Source organism: Muscardinus avellanarius (genome assembly GCF_963383645.1).
Source record: "Muscardinus avellanarius genome assembly, chromosome: 6".
NCBI classification, from domain to species: domain Eukaryota; kingdom Metazoa; phylum Chordata; class Mammalia; order Rodentia; family Gliridae; genus Muscardinus; species Muscardinus avellanarius.
Window position 1 is genome coordinate 25,885,025 of NC_137791.1, and position 13,110 is coordinate 25,898,134.

General features: G+C 41.2%; 1 protein-coding gene across 1 annotated transcript in view; it reads right to left on the minus strand.

Moving 5' to 3' along the window:
- DCHS2 (dachsous cadherin-related 2) overlaps positions 1 to 13,110 on the minus strand; it is a gene marked incomplete at both ends in the record, with an annotated part of 268,447 nt that overhangs the window by 18,827 nt on the left and 236,510 nt on the right. Inside the window, 2 exons of the mRNA XM_080697380.1 lie at positions 970 to 1,121; positions 4,163 to 4,374. Of these exons, the coding sequence (XP_080553506.1) occupies positions 970 to 1,121; positions 4,163 to 4,374 (364 nt within the window). The remainder of the gene's footprint in view (positions 1 to 969; positions 1,122 to 4,162; positions 4,375 to 13,110) is intronic.

Sequence of the window (13,110 nt, forward strand, 5' to 3'; positions counted from 1 at the left end):
AAGATCTTTGTGGGAAACATAAAAATATGATACAAATATAAAACATGGTAAGCAAAATGCAAAAAAAAAAAAAAGCCAAGTCTTTCTTTAACTTCAGGTCACCACTCAACTCTAAAGACAAACAAGGTTAGCATTTCCTTCCAGAAGCGCTGCAAGTATGTAAGTGTGCCTTCCCTCGCACAGTCATGCTGTTTAAGCACTATGGTGCACCTTGGTATTTCCTTCACACAGTCACTATCCTAGAGGTCTGTCTTCAGAAAATACAGACATGCCCCTTTCTTTTTAAAAACTAGTTTCATGGGAGGGTTGAGCCATTATCCCTGAAGCAGTAGCTATTTGTGGACCTGAAGTTTCTTAGAGTCTTTTGCTTTTACAGTTTGAGATGCCATAAATATCACTTTGGTAAGTTTAGGCTTTTGCACCACTGACTTTTTCAAATACATGAAATCTTTGACACTATTACTCTCTTCTCTATAGAGCTCTAGATGAATCTGGCATACCAGACAAAAATTTTTAATGTTGAACATGTGCTTTTAATACAATCATTTTTTAGAACATAGAATGCACCAAGGACCCTGATGACAGTATTGTTGTACTCTCATACACAAAATAAGAATAAAGGATGAAAAGAGAAATGTCATTCATTCTTCCCTGGTTTTAAAAATAATAACAATAAACATGTGCAGAGGGCATTTCAGTAGGAATTTCATAAACATTGTCTTTTTAATGCCTCTCAGTACTGAGCAGCATCTTAAGTTTATAAGATCTTAGAATTAGTTTAATCACTTTCCAAATAGCAAATAATTTCTAAGACTATTTCTACATGTCACAAAGGATGACTGTTAAATCAGATCAAAGAAAACATATTTTATAATCAAGCTTGCATAACAGGCTGTCAAGCCCATGGAAACAATGTTGTGAGAGTCTGGGAGGAACAGTTGGTGGAATGGATGTGAATCCCGGACTAACCTGTAGGATTTGGTGAACTCATAATCCAGAATCACATTTGCTGTTATCACACCACTCAGCGCATCAATCTGGAAGGTTTCTTCTTGGTTGCCAGAGAGAATGGAATACTCAAGCAGGCTATTCAACCCACTGTCCAGGTCAGTAGCAAAAACCTGTGAGGAACCAGCTCTTCCATCAGATAAGACTTATTCTGAAATGTGGGATAAGCTTCCTTCTCGGAGAAAGGCATTACAAAAGAGCCACAGATGGTTAAATGCATTTTTAAAACAATCATTCATCTTGGATTGACTTTTGTGCATTGGGAAAGATAAGGGTCTAATTTTGTTCTTTTACATATGGATAGCCCACGAACGCCGTACAGGGAAGGAGGAGAGGACGCAGGGGGTGCACAGGGAAGTATGCCAGGTTCCGTGCACGTGTGTTTGTATCACTTTGAATCTCATTAGGATGTATAATTACAATGCACCATAAAAGTATAAAAAGAAATTTTAAAAATCTTTCAAAGGACATCAAGAAATGGCTGGAGATTGCATTTAACTTTATAATTACGTGGGTGATGGGGGATGGAATTTTCTGCACAAGGATTTCCAAATAAATTTCACATGTTGTTGAGCTATAATTTTATGCAATAGACTAAATTGTTGGAAAATATCTAATTTGCTTGAATAGAATATTTCCAGTAATGTATGGATTCATGCTGGCATCAGGAAAGTAAATACACATTGCAGGAGAGCTTCATTACTGAATAACTGTCATTGCTCTTTCCCCCTGCCTAACCTATCTCTTCTAATAGGACATGTGTGGATTTTTAATATTGTATTGGAGTTTTAATTTAAAGGGATCTTTTAAAAAGAAACAAAGCTTAGATTTAGTTCTAACATATTTCAATCATGATCAAAGGAGTATTGAGAGTAGGACAAAATTTTTGCATCATAATCCATGAAAATATGTTTAGTCTACATTGAATTTCTCTCTCTCTCTCTCTCTCTCTCTCTCTCTCTCTCTCTCTCTCTCATTTTTTGTGTGTGGTACTGGGGGTTGAACCTAGGGACATTCTAACTTGGAGCTACACCTCCAGCTCTATTTTTCTTTTGAAACAGGATCTCACTAAAATGCAGAGGGCCTTGCTAAGTTGCTAAGGCTGGTTATGAAGCTGCAATCCTCCTGTTTCAGCCTCCCAAGTACTGGGATTACAAGAGTCTGTCACCATGTCTGGCTATTCTGTATTGAATTTCAATTACTAAACAAATTATACTAGTTGATTAAAGATCTTATTTGAAAATAAAGCTTCAGGATTACTAATTAAAACAAATTTACATCCTCTATGATCCTCACACTTCACTCATATCCCTTGTCATCTCTCTCCTGTTATATTGATGTCCTAGTAGGGTTACTTTCTAATTCCTATCATTTCAGTTCATCCTTTCTGCTGCTACCAGAGTTCTCAGGGAACTCCAAGAGGCCCAAGTTGGACACCCAAGAATACCTTAGGAGAGCACACAAGCCAGTTATTTGGCACAGAAAGGCAGCAACACACAGTGGTCTTTGGGAGAACCAGGAAGAACAACTAGTCAGTCTGCAACTGAGATGAATAAATTTTTAAGTACAGAGAATAGGTCTCCTGAGGCAGCATGCCTATTTGTGCGTCAGGATGTTGACAACAAGTGTCCACTCTGGTAACCTCAGAGTGATAGCATCCTGGTGAACAAAGAAAGTGAGCAAGTCTGGGCATCTATGGCACTGCTTCTCAATCTTGATGGCCCCTCACCCAAGACTCAAATTCCAGGGGGAGAAAGTCTGCCTGACTGAGACCAAGGCGCACAACACCTTTGAAAATTGCACCAAGTCTGCATCCCTCAGAGGAAAGCCAGTTCCTCAAAGGAAGTTTGCAGAACTGTAACCAAAAGGAGGGTGTAAGGCATGATAGTAGAAAACAGGAAGTAGCCACCACAGGTGGTATTACCTCAGAGCTTCCACCTTCCCACATCTCTGAACAGAATAGAAAATGGCAACGCGAGCTTCCTGAAAACTAAATGGAATGACAAAGTCCATTGTGTGTCTCCCTGACTCTCTTTTCTAGAGGTCTTCTATAACTTGAGGCATTGGTGGGTGGGTCGGGTCCTTTCTCATGTGGGACCTCCTGGATTGCGTGTGTGGCAACATGGACGTAGAGAGCTATGCCTGCAGCACAGCAGAGATGCTACCAGTTCCACCAATGGATGGGATCATGTGCATTGAGAACTGGACTTGTCTTTCTATATGTTCAGGTAAAGGTGGCTACACAGTAAGAAACATTGGAGGTCTTGCCCTGGAAGCACAAGCATGCCATGTAAACACCTGACCCTGCCTAGCCCAGGGAGGAGGTTCATGAGGTATTGACCACACCTGTAGCATTCCAGAGGTCAAAGGGAATGTCCCATCCTATGGCTAACTTTTCCAGCAAGGGGGCTTTATGCTGATTTCCTTTGCAGATTCACAGATCTTCTGGTGCTCAGCTTCCTGACTGCAAAGACTCAGCTCACTGGTGAAGGGAAAGGAAAACATGGGCACTAGAACTGATGGAGGTAGAAAAATGACCAAGGATGGGGAGAAGTGGGATATACAGCTGGAACAAGACTATCTGGTGAACAGATTCTCTTGTTCAGGACTTTGGAGAACTTAGTCTTGAAAACTGTGGCCAGTATGTCTGTTCTCCCTTTAAGGCTTGCTGCAAAGGCATGCACACCACGCCCGGCTGGGCCACCATTCTCTGAAGCACCACGCTTCTCCTCCAGGGAGAGATTGTGTCTCTCCTCTTTTCATTCACCACACTAAACATAAGATCCTGTTAGGACATTAATTACATGGCACTTAATTTTATGTATCCATTTCCAACTTTCCCACTGAACCGTATTGTATATAAGGCCAGTCGTTTTTTGTGTTTCTGCAGTGTCCCCTTAGTTCCAACGAATGCTTAGAGTCCCTAGAGAAAGCAGGTGGGCAGCAAATGAGCACTGAAGGAACCAAAAGGAAGAGAATGCAGAAATGTCAAATTTCAATTACTATTAGGTTTCATCCAACCACACGTCCTAGAGACATTTAAATTTTAATTTATGTGTTGGACATTGGCTGTAGATTTTTAGATGCACATTGACTGATAATCACACACACACACACACACACACACACACACACACACACACACACCTGTTACCTGAATGACTTGCTCCTTGTAGAGCTGGCCTTCAGACACTGATGCTTGGTAAACACTTTGCCCAAAGTGTGGAGAGTTATCATTCACATCCTGTATTGAGACTATTATCTTGCTGTAAGCTCTATGCTCACTACTTTCAGCCACAATGATGAGTTGAACTTCATTTCTGACTTCAAAATCCAGAAACTTGGGCCCTTTCACAGTGAGTTTTCCTGTTTTTATTCAGAGAGAGAGAGAGAGAGAGAGAGAGAGAGAGAGAGAGAGAGAGAGAGAGAGAGAGAGAGAGAGAGAGGAATGGTATTATTTTTTAAAAGTCCCAATCACCGTTGACTCATATGCTCACCTGTGTGGAAACGATTGGAAAGTTTCAGATATTTTATAGTTTATTTCCCTCTGTATGTTTGACCCTACAGATATCTGAAATCTGGAGCTCTCTCTTAAACCATCCTTCTCCGTCCATACTTGGACCGTCACTGTATCCTGCAATGTGTACCTTCCAAACATCTCTTGACACCCTGCCTCCTCCACCACGGCTGCCCTTCTCCAGGCCATCAGCATTTCCTTCCTTATCCCCTGCACTGGCCACTTAACTGGTATCCTCCAGTCCAGTTTCCATTCAAGACTAAATAAAAATGGACACTGTCATCATTTTGAATAAAACCCTTCAATGGCTTCAACTATAAAGTTCCGCATCTTTAACCTGCAAAGGCCTACTTTCTCAGGTCCAGCCACCCCAAGTCTCCCCTGTGTCCTTCTCCACGTTGCCCTCCCTGTTCTGGCCAGAGTGGGGTCCACCTGGCCTTCCTTGACTTCTTGTCACTGAGTCCCTGCGCATGCGTCTGGCTCTATCTGGAAAGCCACCATTTCATGCCTTCTTCAGGGATCTTTCCTGACCTGAACCCCTCATCAGGCTCTTACAAGGCACCTACATTTCCAGGAAGCCTCATCATCACTGTTTACTGACAACTCCTCTTGGTTTATAAGCCCCACAAGGTGGGGCAGTCACCTGTCTTATACTTCCTCGCATTCCCAATGCCTAGCTCAGGGTGCGCCCTATAAAAGGTATTCAATAATATCTTTACACCCTCGTATAAAAACCAGAACCTAGCCAAGTGTGGTGGAATATGCCTGTAATCCCAGTACCCTGGAGGCGAGACAGGAGGGTCACAGGTTTGAGACCTGCCTGCCTCAGCAACTTAGCAAGGCTCCAAACAACTTATCAAGATCCTGTCTCAAAATAAAAACCTAAAAAGTGCTGGGGTGTAGCTTGGAGGGAGAATGCCCCTGGATTTAATAATCCCCAGGACCGAAACATAAAACCAAATAAACAAAAACTGAACCAGGTTAGGGCAGCCAACTCTCAGGTTAGGACAGCTGACTCTTGGTGGTGATTCAATGGCTCTAGTTTATCCTGAAATTTAAGGAATTCCTTAAATATAATTGCCTTCTCTAATTTCCACTAGTCTTTCTTGCTCTGTAGAACAAAATTTTGGATCCAGTGTAATATTATTGTTATTTACTTGGTTTTCACTGTGAGAATCCCACCAGAGATATACTGAGTGAGAACTGATTTGGAGTGGAGGTGCCTGCAGCCAAGAATCAGCCTCAGTGGGTACTGGCTGCTTAGTTGAGATGGGCTACCTGGCCCCGCGACCTCATAACTCCTGTGACTCCCCGGAGTAAGACATTCAGGTCTATAAGAAAAAGTTTCGTTTTTATAAAATGGGAATATGAATAATGGCTTCATAGGGGAGGCCCTGAGGCATGAGACAGGCACGTTTGGGTGGAGATTCCATGACTCATCACCTGCATCCCTGCATCTCTACATCTACAAATTGAACTTAATATCCAGGTGAACTCTGAATTTAGAAAACAACAGCTTAATACTCATGGAATTCACAAAGTTTGATCTTCTAGTAAAAGAACTTACACAGAAAACATGCCCTGAATCAACAGTTATTCCTCTGTTTGAACCAGTTTCTCCAGGTAACCAACCCAGTTAAAAAAAAAGTTCTTTAGGCCATCTGGTAGTTACTTAGATTCTGATAGAAATTATATCTTATTCTAATATTTTACCTTTGGCATTGAGTGGGTGGAGGGAGATTTTATAGCTTATAATCTGTTGTTCTAAAAATTAAATATTTACATGCTATATTAGGAACTCACTATACTACAAAATTTATTTATTTATTTATTTATTTTTATTTTTTGCAATACTGGGGATGGAACCCAGAAGCATTCTACCTCTGAGCTCCCACCAGCCTTTTTTTTTTATTCTTCAATTTGAAACAGGGTCTTCCTGAGTTGCAAAGGGCCTCACTAAGTAGCTCAGGCTATCCTCGAATCACGATCCGCCTGTCTCAGCCTCCCAGCTGCTGGGATTATAAGCATGTGCCACTACGCCCACCTAACTTACAACCAATTTAAAATATCATAAACTCATGATGATTATTTGACATCAGATTACCGTGTCAATTTAGTCCTGGGATCAAATGACTTTTACAAACCACTCCGTGGTGACCAATATCCCTGACAGATGATCCAGGCTAGCTCTAACATTTAGCAACTACACGAACATTAAGATGCATTTTATGGGCTGGCAATGAAACCAGCTGGTTTTCAGAAACATTGGTGGCACAAGGATGGCCCCTGCACCCCAAATGGCAGAACCCTGAGTCTGAGATGCAGCCAAGGTGCTCACCCGGATCCCTGTCTCTAGCAAAGGAAGCATCATACTATCATGCTATGGTGTTACGGTTTGTAAGGAAAAATGAAATAGAAATGTAACACTAAATTGCCAGTGTCATTTGGTAGAAAGTGTGCCAATTATGGTGCAGATCAAAGTGAAGCTCTTAATAAAAGGCTTGTGTTTAGGCTTTGATAATTGGAATTTTGCACTTGGAATGGGTCGACAGTTCTAATGCTTTCCTTGTTTGGTTTTTATTTTTGGCGTAATAACTGGCACATGCCGAGAAAGTTGTGCAAGTGGGAAGGATAATAGTCAGGCTGTGAGATGACTCAAGGCTGGCACACCTACTGAGTCCACATTTTGCCTTTGATCATAAACGTGCGTTTTCCTGGGGGGACATAAAGAATGTAGTCGTTAGTGAGATAAAAGTTCTACTGAGCTCTGCTAATAGTATGTGCGGAAAGCCATATTTTCCTTACAGCGAGAAACCCTCATGAATATCATCTTTACGTTCCTGCTGGCCCGTTATGCACCAGTTGTATGTTATCTTGAGAACAAAACAGTGGTGATATTTTCCTTCTAGTACATATACAGCTATAGCTTTGGTCCAAGTTATAAAATATACATCAAAATGAGATTAAGATTCTTCAAATGCTACAGGCTTGATAAGATCACCAGGTTACCTTGGTCCATTACACACTGTGTGCACACATCTGTACAAACCCAAAGGAGAATGAGGCAGATATTTATGCTATCCAATAGCGTTTTAAAGTCTCTTCTGCTACAACCATGCCTTTGAAGCACTGAAAGTTTGATCATTTTTGTTTTACGTCAATCTACCAACTAATAGACTGAATACTACCATCTGCCATTCACGTACACGGTCTCAGTTAAAGTCCCAAATCCTGACTAGTTTAGATAATAGATGTTTTTAATCAAAGTGGTATGAAGTTTAAATACAACAGTTGACCTTTGATTTGTAACTATGGGATGGGGATTCCTCCAATTTTTCCCTTAAGAAAAGTGACTACAATTTTAGACATCAATTTTATTAATTTATCAGACATACTCATTTTCTATTTTAACTGGTCTTCAGTTTATAATACACACATCTGGAAAATCTGTAGTAGGTACCTTTAGACACAAGTTTAACAATAATTTATCAAGGGTAGTATGAAATGTGTATTTACTATCATAATTAAAAATTTGAAAAAGGTTTAATAATAGTTGTAGTGAACTATATACTTGAACGATCCTTGTGATAAAAAAAACAAAACTTCTCTCAATAAAATTTGAATGCACACCAGGCGTGGTGGCACACGCTTGTAATCCCAGCATTCGGGAGGCTGAGACGGGAGGATTGCAGTTCGTGGATGGCCTCAGCTACCTAGTGATGCCCTCTGCAACTCAGTGAGACCCGGTTTCAAAATAAAGAATAAAAAATAGGGCAGGGGGTGTAGCTCGGAGGTCGAATGCCCCTGGGTTCCATCCCCAGACCGGCAGAAAAAAAAAATCTGAATGCACATATATATGCATAGGTAATATTAAATGCATTCGTGTGTATTAAAATGCACTATTGAGTTAATGCAGTTTTAAGGAAGCTTCAGAGGACAAAACAGAAATAAACACAGGAATCCTGGCAGGTAAACAGGCAGTAAAAGTCCATGTTTGTTCCAAGAGTTTCTACTGTGAGCTTCTGTGTTGAGATGCCTTGCTGATACTTGCAAAATGCCAAAAACAGGGCTCAAAGTTTAAGGGGCTAATAGGAAAGCAGTGCACAGTGGAAACCCAAGGGCTCGATATATTCCGGATGAGTGATTGATATTCAAAAAGGATGCGTGGACACTTGATTGTCCTTATTTGTTTGTTTGTTTTCAGTACTAGGGATTGAACCCAGTGGTATTTTGCCCTTGAACTACACATCCCTAGACTCTATTATTTTTTATTTTGAGACAGGGTATCACTAAGTTTCTAAGGTTCTTACTAATTTGCTGAGGCTGGCCTCTAACCTGTGATCCTCCTGTCTCAGCCTCCCAAGTATATGCTACCACACCTGACTAATACTTAATCTTCTTGACTTTGGGTTGGTTGAAAGGGAGAGAAAAAAAATCTGAGAATTTATTAGCTTAAGGCTGAATTTATGATAGTCATATTATCATAGTTATAGATATTTTATTTATTTTTTTATTTTTATTTTTTTTTGGTGGTACTGGGGACGGAACCCTTCTACCTCCAGGCTACACTCCCAGACCTATTTTATATTTTATTTGGAAACAGGGTCTCTTAAGCCAGCGAGGCTGGCTTCGAACCTGCATGATCCTCCTGTCTCCGTCTCCCAAGGGTGAGGATTACAAGCGTGAGCCACCATGCCTGGCATAGTCACAGATATTTTAAAAAGTGTGTGTGTGTGTGTGTGTGTGTGTGTGTGAGAGAGAGAGAGAGAGAGAGAGAGAGAGACAGACAGACAGACAGACAGACAGACAGACAGACAAGGGATTGAATGCAGGAACATTCTACCCCTCAGAAAGTTGGTGAGCGCCTTGCTAAGTTGCTGAGGCTGGCCTTGAACCTGCAATCTTCCTGTCTCAGCCTCACAAGTACTGAGATTATAGGTATGTCCCAACAAGCTTGGCAAGAACTCGGAAGAATTAAATGTAAACTTGTTTCTGTTTAGTACTGTCTCCAGATGAATTTCAGAAGGAAAAGAACAATCTTCCCTAAAAGGTCCAAATTCAAATTCAATCCAGACTCCAAAGGCTCCTCAAAGAAAATATTTCAAGGTCAACGAGCACTCAGAGTTTATAAGCACGAAAATCATCAAGAAACACCGTGTTATGAAGGACAGCAAGGAAATCCACAGACAAGAGAATGAGCTGTCAAAGACCTATAATGCTAGAAGTATTGGACAAAGAAATATACCCGTGTGCACATGCATATATACTTGCTTGTGCGCGTGTACCTGTACACATGTACATGTGCATGTCCTTCAGAAAAAAAATCCAGGTACTTCCACATGCTAGGCAAATATCCTACCATCCAGCCCTATATGCTTAAATATGTAAGAAATAGCCTTTGAAACATGAGCAAGGAGCAAGAAACTGTTTTTTAAAGGCCAAAATAAAATAAAATAAAGAAAACTGGAAATACAAACTACATTTCCCTAAAGTGAAAAGAAAGAGAGAGATTAAAAACACAAAAGAGAAGAGGAAGAGGTGTCCAATGTTTGCCTAACTGGAGTTCCTAAGAAAAGATACAAGAAATGAATGGCGTTTATGGCAGCTGCTGACCTCTTAGCCCAGGAGTGGGAAGCCAGAAGACGGAGGGCAACAGCTAAACAGGACGAGAGAAGTACAAGACCAACAGAAATACGGATCACCAGCCGGGCGTGGCGGCGCACGTTTGTAATCCCCGCGCTTGGGAGGCAGAGACAGGAGGATCGCGCAGGTTCGAAGCCAGCCACGCTGGCTTACGAGACCCTGTTTCGAAATATAAAAAAATAGGTCTGGGAGTGTAGCCCAGAGGTAGATGGGCTACCAGGAACCCCAGTACCACCAAAAAAAAAAAAAAAAAAAAGAGAGACCCTGTTTCCAAATAAAGTATGAAGTAGGTCTGGGAGTGTAACCCGGAGGTAGAAGGGTTTCCAGGAACCCCAGTACCACCTAAATAAATAAATAAATAAATAAGAAATATGGATTACCAACCAAGACACTTTTCTGGCAATCCAATCTGAAATCATTAAAGGAGAGATTTCAGGTAGGAAGAACATGATAGTGAAAGACCCCCGCCGAGGGGAGACCCTCAATCAGCCTCGGGATAAGCGACGACAGCAAGAACACACGAGAAACTTTAATCTCCTTGATGCAAAAGCAAAAGGTAAAAGTTTATTAAGGAGCCAGTGCACTGGGGCCGACTCTTATAGGAGTTCGGCCCCGAGGCACTGAAACTGAGGGTATTTATAGGGAAAAAGACCACTAGTTAGGGGGGTTTGGGCTAGATTGCATGCGTTTACAGAAAATTACAGAATCATTTGAAAAGTACATTCTGTAGTCAAGTGTTAGATAAAATACCAGGTGTGGTCAGTAAGCTCCCGGGTCAAGGCGCTCTGACTCAGTCAGTATAGATAAGATGGGGTGGGCTTATCGCATATTTTACATTCCTAAGCTGTAAGCTGCAGTAAAATATACTTTTCTTTCTAACTATTAGCTGGCTGCTAGGGGTTTATGATTTTTTCTTCTAAATGGAGCCTTTCAATAGGAGACGGAAGTCTAAGATGCAAGAAAGAACAGTTTGCGAAGACATTAGCAGCTAAATCTTTTTAAAAATAATAATTGTGCCTAATTTGAAAGAACTGGAACTGTGGTCAACAAAAACATGTAAATTGAAAAAGAAATTTATCTCGAGATGTTGGTAAAGAGTTGCAAGTCTCAGCTGGGCAGGGTAGCGCATAATGTAGTCCCAGTGCTTGGGAGGCTGAGACAGGAGGATCACAGGTTTGTAGTCAGCCTTTGCAATTTTGGGGACTCTGTTACAAAAACACTAAAAAGGTCTGGGGGTATAAGTCAGGGGTAGACTCTCCCGGGGTTCAATCCCCAGTAACACACACAGGAAGGAAGGAAGGAAGGAAGGAAGGAAGGAAGGAGAGAAACACAGGCAGTGTGGCTTCCTGAAGTTCGAGTAATGGTAATATCATATTTCTGGAGACAGGTGATGAAATATATGGGCTTTTATATTTCCATTATCCATTAAACAGTTTTATACATTTAATGTACCATCATATAGATATTTTAAGATTTAAGTAAATGTCAACATAGATAATTAATCAAAAACAGGTTTCTAATTTTTTTTCCTATCTGCTATGTTCTGACCCTAGATGGATTTTATCTGTATTTTGTTGTTAGTACTGGGGATCAACCCAGAGGCTTTCTACCTCCGAGCTCTACTCCCTAGCTCTTCTTACATTTTTGTTATTACTTTTTAATTTTTAGTTTTTGCTTTTTTATTTTTGTAGGCCTGGGGGTGTTGAAACCCAGGGGCATTCTACCTCTGAGCTACACCCTTAGCCCTATTTTTTATTCTGTATTTTGAAACAGGGCCTCACTGAGTAGCTGAGGCTGTTCGTGAACTGTGATCCTCCGGTCTCAGCCTCCCAAATACTGAGATTACAAGTGTGCACCGCCACGCCCGGCGAGTACGTTTTTATTTTTGAAACAAGATCTTGTGAAGTTGCTGAGGCCTTGAACCCACCATCCTCCTGTCCAGCCTCCCAAATGAGCCACCACCCTGGGCTTACCTGCATTTTAATAAAGTAATCTCCTAGGCCAGCATGGAGGCTATGACACAGGATTTGGAGAGCCTGGGGAAACATGGCGACTCTGCTATTCTACTTCGTACGCATTTTAATCTCAGCCCTCTTCCCAGGGCTCTCAGACACCTGGACCCTTAAGGCCCTGGGAAGCTTGCAAACCACCTTTCACCAGCAGGTTTGCTGTGTTAGCCTTTAATTCACCATGGGGTGAAGGGGCGAAGGCTTCTAGCAGACCTCTGCAGAGAGGTTCACAACCAAAGGCTGTGGGGCCCAGAAAGTCAGAGCACCACCCAGATGAGAAGGCATTTACCTAAGAAATTATCCTCTCAAACGTTGCCAAGTGCGTGTATTACAGATTAAATAGGACAGATGTATGGTAAGAGAGAAATTATTAAAAACATTCCTTTTGAGCTGTAACAGTGAGGCAATAGATACCTATCTACTACACATAGCTGTTAGCAAAAAAGTATGTTTCAAATAATCAATTGGTATTCATTGAAAACACACTAATGGTCCCATTAAACCTAAATTTAATACATGCTGTAGTTGGAAGTAATTTCTTTACCACTACATAGAAACTTTTACAGCTGTCCTTTTTTGTTGTTGTTGAATTGTTGACATTCAGTGGCGAATTAGAAGAATCTCTGATGAAAATTCCCTACGGCTAGACATGTGTGCTTGTTTTCCATTCAAATTCAGTAACAACGATCTCTCCCCATATCTCCAATTTTCCCAAACAGATTGGTCAGTTATAAGTAGAGACCAATTCGTCTTCAAAAATTCAAAGGGCAGGCCTGGCATGGTGGTGCAGGCCAGTAATCCCAGTACTTTGGGAGGTTGAGACTGGAGGATTGATGGTTCAAGGGCAACCTCAACCACTTAGGGAGACCCTCAGTAACTTAGCAAGATGGCATTTCAAAATGAACAATAAAATAGCAGTAGGGCTGTAACTCT